Source organism: Labrus bergylta, chromosome 17 (genome assembly GCF_963930695.1).
Source record: "Labrus bergylta chromosome 17, fLabBer1.1, whole genome shotgun sequence".
Classification (NCBI taxonomy): Eukaryota; Metazoa; Chordata; class Actinopteri; order Labriformes; family Labridae; genus Labrus; species Labrus bergylta.
The window spans coordinates 26527573-26545468 of NC_089211.1; the positions used below are offsets into that span (position 1 = coordinate 26527573).

At 45.7% G+C, this 17896-nt stretch overlaps 2 protein-coding genes across 2 annotated transcripts in view; both read right to left on the bottom strand.

Moving 5' to 3' along the window:
* The window catches only part of LOC110003520 (calcium/calmodulin-dependent protein kinase type II subunit beta), a 38341-nt gene extending 31449 nt beyond the window's left edge, over positions 1-6892 (bottom strand). Inside the window, exons 1-2 of the mRNA XM_065965852.1 lie at positions 6613-6892; positions 1228-1322 (exon numbers count right to left, since the gene is read on the bottom strand). Coding sequence (XP_065821924.1) covers positions 1228-1322; positions 6613-6674 — 157 coding nt within the window. The 5' untranslated portion in view covers positions 6675-6892. The remainder of the gene's footprint in view (positions 1-1227; positions 1323-6612) is intronic.
* A 3547-nt stretch (positions 6893-10439) lies between these two features.
* On the bottom strand, positions 10440-17372 carry nudcd3 (NudC domain containing 3). Its single transcript, XM_020656303.3, has 6 exons — positions 17006-17372; positions 15055-15362; positions 13938-14070; positions 13700-13843; positions 11385-11573; positions 10440-10728 (listed from the first exon to the last, which is right to left on the bottom strand). The coding sequence occupies exons 1-6, from the start codon at positions 17201-17203 to the stop codon at positions 10618-10620; spliced, it is 1083 nt and encodes a 360-aa protein (XP_020511959.2). The 5' UTR covers positions 17204-17372; the 3' UTR covers positions 10440-10617.
* Between the last annotated feature and the right edge of the window lie 524 nt (positions 17373-17896).

The following is a 17896-nucleotide window of genomic DNA, read 5'->3' on the forward strand; positions in this document are numbered from 1 at the left end:
GGGGACTGTTTGAAAAGGTGGAGGAGGGGACTGTTTGAAAAGGTGGAGGAGGACTATTTGAAAAGGTGGAGGAGGACTGTTTGAAAAGGTGGAGGAGGGGACTGTTTGAAAAGCTGGAGGAGGGGACTGTTTGAAAAGGTGGAGGAGGGGACTGTTTGAAAAGGTGGAGGGGACTGTTTGAAAAGGTGGAGGGGGACTGTTTGAAAAGGTGGAGGAGGGGACTGTTTGAAAAGGTGGAGGAGGGGACTGTTTGAAAAGGTGGAGGGGACTGTTTGAAAAGATGGAGGAGGACTGTTTGAAAAGGTGGAGGAGGGGACTGTTTGAAAAGATGGAGGAGGACTGTTTGAAAAGGTGGAGGAGGGGACTGTTTGAAAAGGTGGAGGGGACTGTTTGAAAAGATGGAGGAGGACTGTTTGAAAAGGTGGAGGAGGACTGTTTGAAAAGGTGGAGGAGGGGACTGTTTGAAAAGGTGGAGGAGGGGACTGTTTGAAAAGGTGGAGGAGGGGGACTGTTTGAAAAGGTGGAGGAGGACTGTTTGAAAAGGTGGAGGAGGACTGTTTGAAAAGGTGGAGGAGGGGACTGTTTGAAAAGGTGGAGGAGGGGGACTGTTTGAAAAGGTGGAGGAGGGGACTGTTTGAAAAGGTGGAGGAGGGGGACTGTTTGAAAAGGTGGAGGAGGGGGAGAATATGTCCTCTTTAAATTGTGTATTTTTCAGAAACTAAGATGCACCATCATGCCTGCAGTGGCAGCAGACTTTTGGAGGGAATAAAAGATGATGAATAGGGGGTGTGGATGAACTTGCACCATGCACTTAAGACTATAGGTGATTAAAATAGGACCTACAACGTCTAACATGCCACAAAAAAAACACTTAAAACAGGTAGACTGTGGGCATGAATCCATTATTTTTTAATACTGTTGGAAAATGTCCTCCTTGTAACAATTTATTCAGGGAAAATGTAGATTTTTTTCGTCGCCCTTTTTGAAGCTGTGGATCCAACAGCACCCATCATCTGCCTCTCTCGCAGGAACAGACGTGGAGGCTTCACATGCTGGAATCAAACACTCGCTAAAATATGCTAATATGGGCTCTTAGATCTGGGACATACACACATGCACATCATGATTAAATCCCCCATGATGCCTCTGCTGCTTCATATTCTTACGAGTCCCTGAAAACACACATGCAGCCATGTTGTAAGTGTCTTTCTGTCGCTTGTTTCTCACCTCTGGCCGAGAGCTTTTTGGTGTTGATGATTTTGGCGGCGTACTCTTGGCCTGTGCAGAGTTTGACACAGCGGCGCACCACTGAAAAGGCCCCCCTGGGAAAAAACAGACAGGAGACAGGAGGAGGAGACGGGTCAGCTGCTATTTAAGCTTCGTCAGCATCAGAGGGGCATCGGAGTGACCTCACTGGACTCTCTGCTTTCAAACAAACCTGATCTGAATGCATGATGAACCCCGGGATGGAGGCGCAATAACACATTACACGTCATCCAACATTTCACACTGTTGTGTATAAGATGAAGACATCTGTCTTACAACCAATCCAGGGTGTACCACCGCTTCCTGGCTCCAGCCCTCCTGCGAGCCTGACAAGCGGTATAGATGATGGATGGATGGATCGGTCTCACGGATGGAGAAAATGTTAGAACTTAAAACCGAGGTTATCGACAACTCTTCAACTTTTCTTGTAATTTAAGTCCCAAAAGAATCTGGCGCCATTTTGATTTTACCAACTGAGTTCAGCAGTTCATGATAGTGGAGGTTGAACCTTGAAGACAGATAATCATTCATATCTTTAAACTTTTCATATATTAAACCCGGCTGCACATAGACTTTAAATATTACTGGACAAAGCCTCAGTGACGTCACCTATCTGTTACTGCAGGGGGCGCCGGAGCCCCATCGATGGTGAGCGCCATTCTGGAAATGCTAACTAACCGCTTAGCTTCAGTTACTGCTGTTTGCTGAGGTAATGTTGCTAGCTTAAGTAACTGTTGGTAACTAAAGTTATTAGCTGAAGTAACTACTGTTGGTTAGCCATTTCATTTTGTTAGCTGTTTAATGTTGTTAGCTAAAGTTAATGTTGTTAGCTGTTTAATGTTGTTAACTAAAGTTAACGTTGTTAGCTAAAGTTAACGTTTTCCACCAAATGATCGTGAAACACAATTTGCTGGATGTTTTTATCGACATATTAAGTTGAGTTGAACTTTACTGTAACAGCAGTCAGGTAAGCTAGTTAAGCAGCTAGCGTCTGCATTTAGCTATTTCGGTTTTCTCTGAGTTTTTAGACCTTGAGAAAGTGTCCGATCAGACAGAGACGCGTCACAGTAGGAGCCCCTCTCTAAAAACTCTTGAGCGCATCTGAGGACAAAACAGCTAGCAGCACGTGTGCTTACTGGCGACTAAATAAAACAAGTGGAAAAAAAACGATTTGAGGAAACGAAGAGTTCTCGCTGTTGCTTTGCTTCTGTGGAGGGGAAGTCATAAAAAGCATTTGGTAAAGCCTCCAACTTTATTTGATTGTCTTGAGCTGAAAAAGTGTTTTAACTTTTGTGCATCTTGTTTCAGTCTTTGAAACCGATGAAATAAAGGTTAATCTTTAATCTGTATCTAAAACTTCCAGGCACAGGTAGGTTCAACATTTCTGTGTCATTACTTTTATTCAAATGTGTTTCTCTTGACCTGAACTCGGAAATTAGACAGAAAATTGCTGCATCTCATAATTTTCAGGTACTTGGCATTTCATTGACCTTCTTTAAAGAGTGAAAGAAATCATGATGAAGGTAACCATTTGTGACGCAGGTTATAAGAAACTGTGTCTTCAATCGGATGATATGCAGCACCAGTCAGGTACTTTATTTAACCTGCTTTAAAGACAGAAAAATGTTAATAGCGACAACCTCTTAAAGTATCTGCATGATTTGTCTTCTCATATTTTTTTTCTCCACGACTTTAATTATGTAACGCAAAGTGATCAATCAGAGGAAAGAGCAGCAGCGTTTGAAGGATAAGCGTTTTTTAAGTGTGCAGCGCTGGAGTTTTTAGGGCCACAGTTTCTCATCAAACCCAACAGAGACAAACAGAAATAACCACCTCTGTCATTTCTCGGAGCTAATTTTATCTCACCTCAGCATTGTTACGCAATGAAACACTCACACTCCCCTCTGAGCCCCGGCCTCTCTCATGAGCTCTCCAACATGCATACGTTATGAGGAGCTGTGGTGAGTAAGTATGACACTCGCTGACACTCGCTGCTGCGTGGTGAAACAGCAGCAGGAGACTCGACATGGCAGGTTATCTGCAGGGCAGGTGGGGAGTCAGGAGGGTCAAAACCTGCTTTTGTTAAACACAGAAAGCGGCTTACCTTTGAATCTGAGCACTGAAATCCTCCTTTGTTTGCCAAAAACTCCACAAAGCCATTCAGCCGAGAATAATAAATAATAGTCTTGACTAAAAGTCCACTTACTACACACGACATCTAGACCCTCGTTAGCCTTCAGAGAGGGTTCCAGTTAAAGAAAAAATCGGTTGGTGTCTCATAGCTCAGGATTTCTAAGTCAAGCCTAAATTTAAGCAAGCCTTAAATCTTTTAACCGTCGGTCTTTGAGTATTAAATATGTATTAAAACATGAATATTTTAAGTCGCTTGTGCTTTTTGTTGCTTAAAGTTTTAAACAGGAAAAACTTATTCAAAGGTTGTTGGAAAGGATTCAGACCTCAGGGTGACACAACATCATCGATCGATCAAACTACAAACTAACTGAATATTAAAAATGTGTGTGTAGTCATTAATTATCAATCTGTCATGTTTTTATGAAGCCATGGGGGAGCTTTTGTTGCGGTGGTAGATTCAATTTAATTCAATTTAATAAACTCTATTTGTCCCTGGGGGAGGGGGGGAGGGGGGATTCAAAGGCACAGAGCAAAATGAAGAAGACAAAAATAAGGAGCAGCAAACACAGAGCAAGGTTGACAAAAATATTGAATTAAACACAAAATAGATAAAGGAGATTTAAGATAAAAGTGGACAGTTATCGGACTACCAGGAGACGAATAGGGATTAAAAGTGTTTTATATAGAGGTGCCAGTGGCCTAGTGGTTAGAGCGTGCACTAAATGCAGGCCACAATGCAGCAGGGTTCAAATCCAACTGTGGCTCTTTTCCCGCTTGACATTACCCACTCTCTCTCTTTCCCTGATTACTGACTCCACTGTCCAATCCCTACAATAAAGGGACCAAAAAGTCAAAAATTCCATCTTCAAAAAGTCTTTTCAATTTGAAAAAATCAACCCGAAGTTGATTCAAAAGAACCGTAGAATTAAAAGAAATCTGTTTTTAAAGAAACTGTTTAACTATTCCTGCTCATTAATATTTAAATGCAACAGATACGTTGAAACTAAAAGGAGATCAACAGCTGTTTCAAAGGAGGGTTTCAGGGGTCATGAAGGGGTCAAATATGGAGTTTTCAAACATACAAAAAACACTCATTTTAAAGCTTCCATACTGATGAGAAAATACACAGACAATGCCAACCCGAGGTACAGCTACGTTAGCATTTAGCCACTTCTTTGCTAACATGTACGTTTGAGAAATCACAGATACGATATGAAAGGTATTTATTAATTTGAAATATTAACCCTTGCAATGGGAATTCTCACACCTTGTCTTGCTCATAATCATGACATCATAAATAACACTCTCATATCACAGCACATTGTGATGAATACTATGTGATTAATCTTTTGTTGTTGCCTTTGTCCTCTCAGGAAACAAAGTGTAACTAGGTCAAGATAATGCACCGTATTTATTCTGACATGTACTCTCTGGGCCTCCTCCTCCTTATCTCCATCTCATGCTGGAGAGAGCAGAGGTCCGTTTGCAAACTCCTGGATTCAACTATCAGAAAGACGACTGTTGGCTCGGTGTTGCTCTCAACACAAATTTCCAGAACACTCTCATTTAGAGCAAAAGTATTTGAGTCTGAGGTAAAACATGCTGGATCCTTCTGGAGCAAAGAATCTGACTGTAAAAAATGAAGGTGATGCAAAAGTGCAAAAAAACTTGCAGTTCCCTGAGTGTCCACTAGAGGCTGGATGCAGAAGCACAGGAAGTCACATACACACCCATTCTAAAAAGCCTGTTTTTACAGCAGAGATGAACATGTTTACAGCCTGGTTCAAAAAACCAAATAGGTGTGATTAGCTCATGTCTGGATGGACACACACTGTACGGGGGGTGAATGTTTTGATGACTCATCAGTTTTGATTTGATGAAGGATAAGAGTTATTCACAATAAGGCGTGTAGCTGACCTGATTGACAGGTGGGCGCAGTGTAACGGTTTGTCAGGAGGTTTAAAACCCGCCTCAGCTCCAGCTCTCAGCCTGTCGTTAGGTTGACTCAAAGTTAGACTGAGACAGCATTTCCAGCATGGAGACCGCCATCAACCTTCAGTAACCAATGGGTGACGTCACTGAGGCTTTGTCCATGTTTATTGTTGGGTGACCCCGATCGCCTCTGTCAAAACCAGGAAGTGTTCGACATCCAGTGCACATAAAACTCCGCCCCCTGCAGAATATTCCCAAACATCTGCTTTACATAACAAACCCAACACACGTCAAAAAGTGACAACAGCAGCAAAACAGCAATAAGACTCTGACTGTTATCAGTGAAGGCAGCTGCTTGTCTATTGTCTTTAACTTATCACTTCCCACACACACACACACACACACACACACACACACACACACACACACTGGAAATCCCAGCCAGCACAAAAGAGGTCGAATCAGTCTGTAAAACGAAAATATCAACACTTGAACTGAAACCATCCTCGGCACTGAACTTGCTTTTTTATTTTTTTCTCCTCTGGTGCTGTGGAATAAATGTTCCTGTGAGGCAGAGAGAGAGAGAGAGAGAGAGAGAGAGAGAGAGAGAGAGAGAGAGAGAGAGAGAGAGAGAGATCCTCTCTACCCACGCACAACCTGACAGAGACATGGAGTCCACTTTGCATCTACCCACTGTGGCACCCATGGGCTCTTCAGTCTCGATTTGTCTGCCTCTTGTGAGGGGCCACACATCCTAAATCTACTTCACCCCCCCCCCCCCCCCCCAAAAGACACACCTCATTAGATTAGCAGTAGATCAAGGGCAGCAGCATTATTCGGACTTCTGTGCTAAACTGTGTGCCACTGTGATTAGAGCCAGCTGATGATGAGGGAGCTTAATTCCGACACATCAGATTGCCCCTCATATTAGAGCCTGTTTGTCCCTAATTAGCCCTTGGGCAAAAAGGGGGGGGGGGGGGGGGTGAGGGGTTGCCCAGAAGTGCTCCTGAGCTCATGCAGATTAATCTTCATGCAAAATCTAGCAGCTGTTACATACCTCCCGCTCTCAAACAAGATTTATTTGTGCAAAAAAAGACAGAAAAGCATTAAGGAAGCAGCTTAATTTAGATTTTAAAGGAGCTCATTTCATAAGCAGAACCAGCGTGCGTTTTTGTTTTGAACGGATGGAGCTGCATCCATCACCACAGCTGTGGAGACCCCTCCATCCCTCCCTCTTCATGCTCTGTAATAAAATGTCAAATGAATATAACAGCAGCTTACTTGCCAAGCTCCTCGTACAGCTGGTATTCATCTGTAAAACGCGTACAAGTGGTAGTAGCCATGATGTTTCCTTTCTCGGACGGGTGCGGGAGTCCGGAATGGTTCGGCGCGTCGCTGCAGGACCTCTCAGGCTTTCAGTCTCCGCCCACCTCGATCAGAACCCTCCGGATGGTTTCAGCTGCAGCCCCGGCGCACACTAACACTTTACGCACACACACGCACGCAGGCACGCACGCACGGTCCCGGATCCAATGGTTTCTGGCAAGCGGAGAGGACGGACTCTTTAAATACCACACAAAATGGTAATGTGAGCTCACCGCATGACGTCCCCCCCCCCCCCCCCCATCCCGATGGGTAAGAAAAAAAAGAAATAAAGAAAAATCCGAGTTCTCTGATTGGAGAGTGCAGCGTTTGATTACACTTTATTATAAATCATATAATCACGAGCAGCTCTGCAGCCCATAATGAAATTACTGCACTTACTCAGTCAGAGTCTATTTCAAGGATTCAAAAAAACTTAATGCATCACTTCTCAGTGCACTTCAGTAATTGCATTGGATTGGTTTCTGGGGCTTTCTGCAGCTTCTATATGAGGCTTCTTGATTGAGCACAGAAACTATAAAACATCTAAATGACTTCAAGCAGGGCCAGATTAAGCTTTAAGGGGGGCCCAGGGGCAAAAACGAGCTGCAGGCCCCCACTTACCCACCCCTTGTGTTTTTGAAAGCCTGAAATTCACAAACCAGAATCCATCTGGGGCTCAGTTGGTGGAGTCGTCCTTGGGCGAGACACATAACCCTGAATTTCTCCTGCTGCTTCGTCTGCGGCGTATGAATAGGATAAGTGACTTCTTGGGTGTGAATGTGTAGGTGTGATATGCGGTGTAAAAGCGCTTTGAGTAGTCAGAAGACAAGAAAAGAAATATAAAAGCTCCATTTACTATTAAATTAACTTCTGTCAGGTCAGTGTCGTTGACCAATGAGGGCACAGAGCGCTATGCATGCTAACAAGTCACTTGATAAATAATGAGTAAGGCTGTGTTCAGTGTACTTGACTTCTGCCTTCAGCTCTTTTTGAGTGTTCTGTAACCTTAACAACAGGATCTAGTCTGCGGTGCAACCGCGCCGGAGCACAACGCATCAATTTAGCACAGAAAAGAACAAACGGGACGGGAAGTCAGACACCGATACAACATTAAAACATCCGGTTTATTTTCAGAATAACACCCCCCGTTTTGACGGTTCAGAAAAACCACCGTTTGTGTGTTTGTTTGTGTGTTTGTTTGTGTGTTTGTTTGTGTGTTTATAAGGTTTTTATTGAGTTTTATACCTTTCTACATCGTATTATCTCGTTCTGTCGCGAGTGAATCTGTTAAATTACCGCGTGTTTCCGTACTCCAGCTGTCCGGCTGAGCTCTCTGTGCTGCAGACTGAGAACGCAGCCGCTGGGTGTTGACGGATGAGGACGGACCCGTAACGGACCGGAGCGGACACGCAATGCACACATATCTGGTGGAAGTTGACCGTTTTTGGGCAAAGGTAGCTAGGGACGTAGGTTACTACTCATCCTGATTGGTCAGCTGTCAGAAAGGCGCTTGACGTCACCCAGAGCTTTTCTGAAAAGTTGAAATAACTCAACTGAAAAAGGCGTCGGGCGCAGCGCTTTTTAAAAAGGCGTCATCCTTTTTCATTTTTCCATAAGCTTGTATGTAAAAAAGGCGCTGGCAGTTGAAAAAAGAAGTCAAGTGTGAATACGGCCTAATGGAGGATTTTACAGTTGTAAGTGTGAAACAGTCGAAGGTCAGACAGAGAGTTTGACACTCAGAGGGAGGAGCTGTAGAGTTTGATGGCTACAAGCAGGAATGACCTCCTGAGGACTTCAGTCACACAGTGGAGTGAGAGGGGGTGGTGACGTTTATTCCCTGTGATCACTGCACGACCATAGACAATTCTACAAATCTCTTAGCAGACTCTTTTATCCAAAGCGACGTACATCAGAGAGTAAGAACAACACAAGCAAGGATCTAGAAAAAAGGGAACAATGTGAGTAAGAGCAAACGATCAGCTTTGAGTCTGATTGGACACACAGGTGCTGACAGGAAGTGACCAGAGGCAAAGCACAACATTGAGGGCAGTTCTTGAGAGCTCTAATCAGTATAGAAACCATCTTATAAGTCGTCGTTATCAAACAAAAACCATCGTCATTACCATCATCATCATCAATAATATGGAGACCATCATCATCAAGTTAGTAGGTATTCATGGGGGGGGGAGTGTAGACCTGGATCAGAGAGTTAAAGTAAAGTAGACTGTCTGCACGCCACCTCTACCATCTCCGTGCTCTAATCAACCTGCTGCTGCATGTTTCCTGTTCTCCAGGATGTTCTTCTCCTCTCTTTAGATCACATTGAGATTCTCTTCAACTACACGCAGCATTGATACAAACACACATATTCTCATTATAGCGTCGTGTAGAGGACTCTGTCTCTTAGTCCGCTACGTCCATGTTTTTTTTTTTACATCACATCTTACCTCAGGAGACCCCGCCTCCTGTATGACAGGGATAGTCTCGCACTTGGGGTGGCCAATAAGATTTCCAAGACGGGCCCAAGCCACCCCATCTGGACACGCCCCTGACTGACCCCCTAAACAGACACAGGGCTCACTGGTGCTTTTGCCCTCCTCAGATCCACAACCAGTTCTTTGGTCTTTTGTCTGATGATTGTAGAGGAAAGAGAGCATCGCTTCAGGATCTGAGTACTCGTCCCTCTGGTGTTTTTTATTATCTGGAGCTGAAGACGCTTTGATTAAACGATGCTCAGACTCTCACTGTAACTCCATCTCATCTCTTCAGTTCATCATCGTCTCATTCTTTCCATCCGGAGAGCGGGGGGAGAGACGGATTGATTTCTTAAATAACGAGCGGGGAACAAGAAGCATTGTTGCAGACGAATGGATGTCATGTGAACGGAGCGGGAGGAGAAAAGTGGAGACGGCTTTTGTTTCTGCTCCTCCAAGTAAAAGACAAGAACGACGCGTTCCCCCCCTTTTTGTTCTGGCTGAGATGAATGTGCTCATTAGAAGCTAATTGATGCATTAATGAAGGGAGTGATCAGAGTCCATGACAGAACAATAAAAGATAAAGACGCAGAGCAAAGTGCTGCAGTCACAAGACGAACTCGCTCGTTAAGAAAGAAAGAGGCAGGAGAACTGAGAGATTTGAGTAAAACAATCAAATGCTCCAGCGGTTTTTAATTTATATTCTAAAGAGGGAGTTTTATTTGTTTCCTTAGAAGTACTCCATGAATCATTTTTAACATTTCCTCGTTGAGTAATCGTCTGTGAGAGCTGCAAACAGAAGTCCTGATTTAAAGACTTCAGCTGGATGTTCTTAGAGAATCTTATTTTTGAAGTTTTCACGTCCAGAATAACAGATTCCTGATTGTGTTTGATTTTCTTATCTGATGAATTTACATAAATATTTCTGACCCCTCTCACCCCCTCCACCCTGATCACAGAGGACCCCTCTCACCCCCTCCACCCTGATCACAGAGGACCCCTCTCACCCCCTCCACCCTGATCACAGAGGACACCCTACAGCCTGATTACAGAGGACCCCCCCCCCCCCCATCTTTAACAGCAGAGCATACAAACGTATAAATCTGACTTTTGTTTGGATGATTTTTCCAGATTAAGTTTAAATTTGACCTTCGTCTCGGCTTCTGATGCTCAACAGTTTTGGAGAAGTTTATGAGAATATAAATAAATAACAGAATCACTGACTCAGCAGGGCGCTGTGGAGTTTTTAAATAAAGAGCAAAGCAGATACCAAAGCACACATTTTCTTTATCAGATTTCATTCAGTCAGAACATCAAATAATCGTTTGATATAATGACTTCATCGTCAGCATCTGAGATCCTCCACAACAAACCTCCAGCGGGTGAACGTTGACTTCGTCGCCCTCGTCCTGTACATAAAGTAGTAATCAGTTCATTTTGTTCAGTCTCAGAACTGCACGGCGCTCGGCGGGATGTCGAACATGGACGGGTCGAACTGCTGCCCTCTGAACGGCGAGCCCTCGGCGTCCCAGCCCTTCTTCAGCATGTCGTGCACCTTCTGTTTAAACAGAGAGAGAAGACGTGTAAATACATGTGCATTTATTATTCTGATGAGGACAACAGTGCCATCTAGAGGTGAGTCACAGAGTTATTTTGTTCTTTTGTTATCGCTTGAGAAGTTGTTATTTAAAGGTCCAATCAGTGAGATGTGTAGAGAGTGAGATGATAAAGGTATCTTACTCTCTGATCATTAAGGAAACATGTTATGTTGAAGTGCTGGCTTCTCTGACAACAATGCAGCAGCCAGTATGTCCTCCTTCTAACTTTAGATTCTGCTCCTGAATGCTCTGGATTTGTTTGGACCAGAGAAGGTAGGCGCTTTTAAGACACACCCACACGGCCGTTTTGGACGCCCCTCGGTTTGTCAGATATGAGAGCAGTTATCAGGTCAACAGGTGATGGAAGCGGTCAAGAGAAGTGGTTCAGATAGAAGTGATTGTACCCGACCTAAAAAGCCTCTGCATGTTTCTAATAAGCTCCACGAGCAGAAACGTGCTCAAACTAGGATCAATATTGGAGATGCTTTTGAAAAATGGAGAGAGGTTAGAACACAGAAAGGTTTACAGACCCATGCAGAGCTGGAGAAACACTGAAGCTTCAGAGTCCGTGTCCTTAATACATGTGAACACGTGTTGTGTGCGTGCGTCGGCTCACCATTTCGTGACTCTGCGGTTTGCCCTGCAGCTTCTGGTTGTAGTCGAAGGTGAGTCGGTCCAGGACGGCGTGCTCCTCCTCGTCCACCGTCGCCATGGAGCGCTCACGGTTAATTTGGTTTATGTCGATCTCCTTCTCTCCTTTCAGCACGGCGTTCCACCAAACCTCCGAAGTCTTACTGAGCGACAGCTGGAGGGGACGAGACGAGGAGGTAAGGTTTCTGTGTGTGTGTGTGTGTGTGTGTGTGTGTGTGTGTGTGTGTGTGTGTGTGTGTGTGTGTGTGTGTGTGTGTGTGTGTGTGTGTGTGTGTGTGTGTGTGTGTGTGTTTGAGTGTGTGTGTGTGTGTGTGTGTGTGTGTTTGAGTGTGTGTGTGTGTTTGAGTGTGTGTGTGTGTGTGTTTGAGACAGTTTGTGTGAGTGTGTGAGTGTGTGTGTGTGTGTGTGTGTACTGTGTGTGTGTGTGTGTGTACTGTGTGTGTGTACTGTGTGTGTGTGTGTGTACTGTGTGTGTACTGTGTGTGTGTGTGTGTTTGAGTGTGTGTGTGTGTGTGTGTGTGTGTGTGTGTGTGTGTGTGTGTGTGTGTGTGTGTGTGTGTGTGTGTGTGTGTGAGTGTGTGTGTGTGTGTGTGTGTGTGTGTGTGTGAGTGTGTGTGTGTGTACTGTGTGTGTACTGTGTGTGTGTGTGTGTTTGAGTGTGTGTGTGTGTGTGTGTGTGTGAGTGTGTGTGTGTGTGTGTGTGTGTGTGTGTGTGTGTGTGTGTGTGTGTGTGTGTGTGTTTGAGTGTGTGTGTGTGTGTGTGTGTGTGTGTGTGTGTGTGTGTGTGTGTGTGTGTTTGAGTGTGTGTGTGTGTTTGAGTGTGTGTGTGTGTGTGTTTGAGACAGTTTGTGTGAGTGTGTGAGTGTGTGTGTGTGTGTGTGTGTACTGTGTGTGTGTGTGTGTGTACTGTGTGTGTGTACTGTGTGTGTGTGTGTGTACTGTGTGTGTACTGTGTGTGTGTGTGTGTTTGAGTGTGTGTGTGTGTGTGTGTGTGTGTGTGTGTGTGTGTGTGTGTGTGTGTGTGTGTGTGTGTGTGTGTGAGTGTGTGTGTGTGTGTGTGTGTGTGTGTGTGTGAGTGTGTGTGTGTGTACTGTGTGTGTACTGTGTGTGTGTGTGTGTTTGAGTGTGTGTGTGTGTGTGTGTGTGTGAGTGTGTGTGTGTGTGTGTGTGTGTGTGTGTGTGTGTGTGTGTGTGTGTGTGTGTGTGTGTGTGTGTGTGTGTGTGTGTGTGTTTGAGTGTGTGTGTGTGTGTGTGTGTGTGTGTTTGAGTGTGTGTGTGTGTTTGAGTGTGTGTGTGTGTGTGTTTGAGACAGTTTGTGTGAGTGTGTGAGTGTGTGTGTGTGTGTGTGTGTACTGTGTGTGTGTGTGTGTGTACTGTGTGTGTGTACTGTGTGTGTGTGTGTGTACTGTGTGTGTACTGTGTGTGTGTGTGTGTTTGAGTGTGTGTGTGTGTTTGTGTTTGAGAGAGTTTGTGTGAGTGTGTGTGTGTGTGTGTGTGTGTGTGTTTGAGAGAGTTTGTGTGAGTGTGTGTGTGTGTGTGTGTGTGTGTTTGAGTGTGTGTGTGTGTGTTTGAGTGTGTGTGTGTGTGTTTGAGTGTGTGTGTGTTTGAGTGTTTGAGTGTGTGTGTGTGTGTGTGTGTGTGTGTGTGTGTGTGTGTGTGTGTGTGTGTGTGAGTGTGTGTGTGTGTGTGTGTGTGTGTTTGAGAGAGTTTGTGTGAGTGTGTGTGTGTGTGTGTGTGTTTGAGTGTGTGTGTGTGTGTGTGTTTGAGTGTGTGTGTGTGTGTGTGTGTGTTTGAGTGTGTGTGTGTGTGTTTGAGTGTGTGTGTGTTTGAGTGTTTGTGTGTGTGTGTGTGTTTGAGTGTGTGTGTGTGTGTGTGTGTGTTTGAGTGTGTGTGTGTGTGTTTGAGTGTGTGTGTGTGTTTGAGACAGTTTGTGTGAGTGTGTGAGTGTGTGTGTGTGTGTGTGTGTACTGTGTGTGTGTGTGTGTGTACTGTGTGTGTGTACTGTGTGTGTGTGTGTGTACTGTGTGTGTACTGTGTGTGTGTGTGTTTGAGTGTGTGTGTGTGTGTGTGTGTGTGTGTGTGTGTGTTTGAGTGTGTGTGTGTGTGTGTGTTTGAGTGTGTGTACTGTGTGTGTGTGTGTGTGTGTGTGTGTGTGTGTGTGTGTACTGTGTGTGTGTGTGTGTGTGTGTGTGTGTGTGTGTGTGTGTGTGTGTGTGTGTGTGTGTGTGTGTGTGTGTGTGTGTGTGTGTGTGTGTACTGTGTGTGTGTGTGTGTACTCACCACCACACAGTTTCCAGGCTCCAGACTCCACAGAGAGTTTTCAGTGTTGATCTTGTGTGTGAACTCTCCCTCCATCAGGGGTCTCTCCTCGGCCCCCTCCCTCACACACACTCTCATGCTGCTGGGCTGCAGACTCACGCTGACCTGAGGACGCCAAACACGCCACACACACGATAAGACACACGACAATGAACGGGTGAAACAGGAAGTCGAGGTCACTAACACACAGACTGTTTACCTGTCGTCCTTTAACCACGCTCTTTGGCACAAACACTCGGATCTCCACGTCGGTGTAGTCCTGAGACCAGCTGTAGTTTTCTCTCACCGCTCCGTTGTAGCTGTCGGGGTTGGACTGAAACGTATCCTGACCCCTGAAACACAACGACCACAGGTGAGTGTCGTCCCCCGTCTGTTCCTGCAGGGGGCGCTGGAGTCCCATCGATGGCGGTCTCCATGCTGGAAATGCTGTCTCAGTCTAACTTTCAGTCAACCTAACGACAGGCTGAGAGCTGGAGCTGAGGCGGGTTTTAAACCTCCTGACAAACCGTTACACCGCGCCCACCTGTCAATCAGGTCAGCTACACGCCTTATTGTGAATAACTCTTATCCTTCATCAAATCAAAACTGATGAGTCATCAAAACATTCACCCCCCGTACAGTGTGTGTCCATCCAGACATGAGCTAATCACACCTATTTGTTTTTTTGAACCAGGCTGTAAACATGTTCATCTCTGCTGTAAAAACAGGCTTTTTAGAATGGGTGTGTATGTGACTTCCTGTGCTTCTGCAGCCAGCCTCTAGTGGACACTCCAGGAACTGCAGGATGTTACACTTCAGTGTCAGCTTCATGTTTCAACAGTGCTTGCATGTAACAAACAAAATCATTTAAAATCTGATATGTTACATGTTTTGAGCTGAAGGTCTGCCCCAGTATGAAAGCTTTATAATGCTGCCACCTAGAGGCACAACACAGCAACTACATAGTGGGTCAAAAATGAAAGATTTTTTTTTTTTTAGGGTTTGGACCAAATGACCTTTAAACAATGAATCAGTATCTTTTAAAAGGTACAGGTGACAACTATTCTTATACTAACTTCACAGGATATTTAAGGACATTTAGAGCTAAATGAAACCGTTACATGTCTTTGAGTGAATTACAGATGAGTGTCACGTCTTTATCTCTCAATAGGAGGGAGCTGATTGATGCAGTTTTTGTATTTACATTTATATAATGAAATGTCCTCAACTTTAAAGACATTTTGAAGAGACTGAATAGTAAAGAAAGTCCGCTTTGTCTCTTCAAAAAAAAAAAAACCCAGAAGATATGCTGGATAAAAACACTGGAGGTTACTCACCCTTCTGCTGAGTTAGTGCTGGATGCAGCTGCCTGGTCTCCCTGCGTTGACTCTCCTGGACCTCCGCCGCCGCCGTCAGGCTGAGGGTCTACTTTGTCTTCTGAGGCCGGGACTGAAACACTCTGAGGCTCTGATGAAGCGCTCTCGGCCTGTGCCGCCTCCGTGCTCTGCCCCGCCGTCTCCTCTGTGGAGACCTCCAGCTCCTGGACGACCGGAGGAGGAACGCATCGTCTCTCCTGTCTCCTCCGCACCTCGCTCTGCTGCCTCTCTCTGTCCTGCTCCGCCACCTTCTCAAACAGCTTAAACGTCTGCAGGAGGAGAAGAGATTGGCACAGATTGAGGCATGAATGTCAGACCGAGCTGTTCCTTAAGTTTGTCACTTTATCTCATCACTGCTCACTTTAACTTTAAATGCTAAGATGGCGCGGCCGTGACCAGACGGCGTCCGGGTTGCTCCGCTGAGGCTGCGTGTTGTTTTCTTTATTTATGTTGTTTTTGTGAATCAGCTCTTTCAGCAAAGATAACTTATGACTGAAATATTCAAATATTTATTTTTAAATGTTACATTATATTCTATTTTACTGTATTTATGTGTATTAGTAATTTGAGTGTTTATTGCATGGCCTTGCGGAGCAGTGTTTACATTTCACTGCACATCTGGATGAGCAGGTGACAAACACAAATCTTCAGTCTTGAATTGCACAACATGTCTGAACTTCCTGAGTCGTGTTTTGTTTGTCAGTAAGTGTGTGCATGCTCTGCTTCTTGTCTTCTTACTGCTGCAACACTTGAATTTCCCCTCTGGGGGTCAATAAAGGATTATCTCGTGTGAGACTATCTCAGTTGGAGGGGCCCCCCTTTTAAGTTTTTGCCCCAACAGAGTCTGGAATCGCCTCTGATCCTGACAACAACCCAGAATCTAGAGTCTAATGGGGCCCGAGGCAAAAGTTAATTGATTGCAAAATCTGCACATTTTGAGCCACTGCTTTGATGTAAGTTTGTCAGACCTCAGGGACCCCCTCTACTGGTCTGGGGTCCCCTCTACTGGTCAGGGGCCCCCTCTACTGGTCTGTGGTCCCCTCTACTGGTCAGGGGCCCCCTCTACTGGTCAGGGGCCCTCTTTACTGGTCTGGGGTCCCCTCTACTGGTCAGGGGCCCCCTCTACTGGTCAGGGGCCCTCTTTACTGGTCTGGGGTCCCCTCTACTGGTCAGGGGCCCCCTCTACTGGTCTGTGGTCCCCTCTACTGGTCAGGGGCCCCCTCTACTGGTCAGGGGCCCTCTTTACTGGTCTGGGGTCCCCTCTACTGGTCAGGGGCCCCCTCTACTGGTCAGGGGCCCTCTTTACTGGTCTGGGGCCCCCTCTACTGGTCAGGGGCCCTCTTTACTGGTCTGGGGTCCCCTCTACTGGTCAGGGGTCCCCTCTACTGGTCTGTGGTCCCCTCTACTGGTCAGGGGCCCCCTCTACTGGTCAGGGGCCCTCTTTACTGGTCTGGGGTCCCCTCTACTGGTCAGGGGCCCCCTCTACTGGTCAGGGGCCCTCTTTACTGGTCTGGGGTCCCCTCTACTGGTCAAGGGCCCCCTTTACTGGTCTGGGGTCCCCTTTACTGGTCAGGGGCCCCCTCTACTGGTCTGGGGTCCCCTCTACTGGTCAGGGGCCCCCTCTACTGGTCAGGGGCCCCCTTTACTGGTCTGGGGTCCCCTCTACTGGTCAAGGGCCCCCTTTACTGGTCTGGGGTCCCCTCTACTGGTCTGGGGCCCCCTCTACTGGTCAAGGGCCCCCTCTACTGATCAGGGGCCCCCTCTACTGGTCAAGGGCCCCCTTTACTGGTCTGGGGCCCCCTCTACTGGTCTGGGGCCCCCTTTACTGATCAGGGGCCCCCTCTACTGGTCTGGGGCCCCCTCTACTGGTCAGGGGCCCCCTCTACTGTTGACCAGCAGCACACGGCCTCACCTTTAACACCATCTTCTCGGCCACCCCAGGAGGGAAACCCATCTGGTCGTTGGGTCCGGACAGCACGCGGTAAAAATCCGTCTTACGATACAAGAACCCGAAATAGATCTGTAAGAAGTCCCGGATGTTCCCGACGTGCTGCAGGATCCCCAGCAGAGCGTTGTCGTACATCTCTGTCATCTCCAACGGCGACGACATGGCGGCTTTCCTTTCAGTCTCTCCGTGTTCAGAAACCTTTAAAGTCTCCAAAACAATAATTTAAACACAACTACTAATGTTTTAGACAACAAAAAAACAAGTTCATTCGTTGTTGGGACTTGCTGGGAAACGGTTTCTTCACGTCTGAGTTTCTCCTTCCAGAACAATGAAACTGTTTCCGATTCCACCTTTCAAAATAAGAGCAAACTCTGCACGAATACGCAGTTTGACTAAACTAACGCCGCCAATTACCAAAAAACATTCATTTTAATAAACAGTGTTGTGTTATATTTGAATTTAAAGTGTTTATGATTATTTTACATTCTTATTTTTGAGAGCTTTACGTTCAGATTGTTTTATTTTGTTCTTCATCCGGTTGGTCCAGCTCGATGGTTGTCCTATACAAACAGACACCCGAGTGTCAATAAACAGTTCCGGTGTAACGGCACGGAAACAACATTTTCTCCCTTTTATGACGTGACATAAAATGATATATGAGATAAAATAATGTTGATATTTTAATTGTGTATCTAACATGATACAGGAAGTTACAAAATATATGAGATAAAATAGTTGTTTACTCGCAAGATTTAACCTGGTGTTATGGTACAACGAGTGACCGTGTTAACTGGTGACTCGGCCGTCTGTAGTTGTCGTAAAGTCTCCTCGCGAAGGCTTCTTTTTTTAGTTTTT

Coding starts and splice junctions, on each gene's coding strand:
- nudcd3 (XM_020656303.3), bottom strand. CDS start 17,203: ATGTCGTCGCCGTTGGAGATGACAGAGATGTACGACAACGCTCTGCTG. Junction 15,363..17,005: donor CCGAGAAGATGGTGTTAAAG/GTGAGGCCGTGT, acceptor CTCCTCCTGCAG/ACGTTTAAGCTGTTTGAGAA. Junction 11,574..13,699: donor AGCCTGGAAACTGTGTGGTG/GTGAGTACACAC, acceptor CGTCCCCTCCAG/CTGTCGCTCAGTAAGACTTC.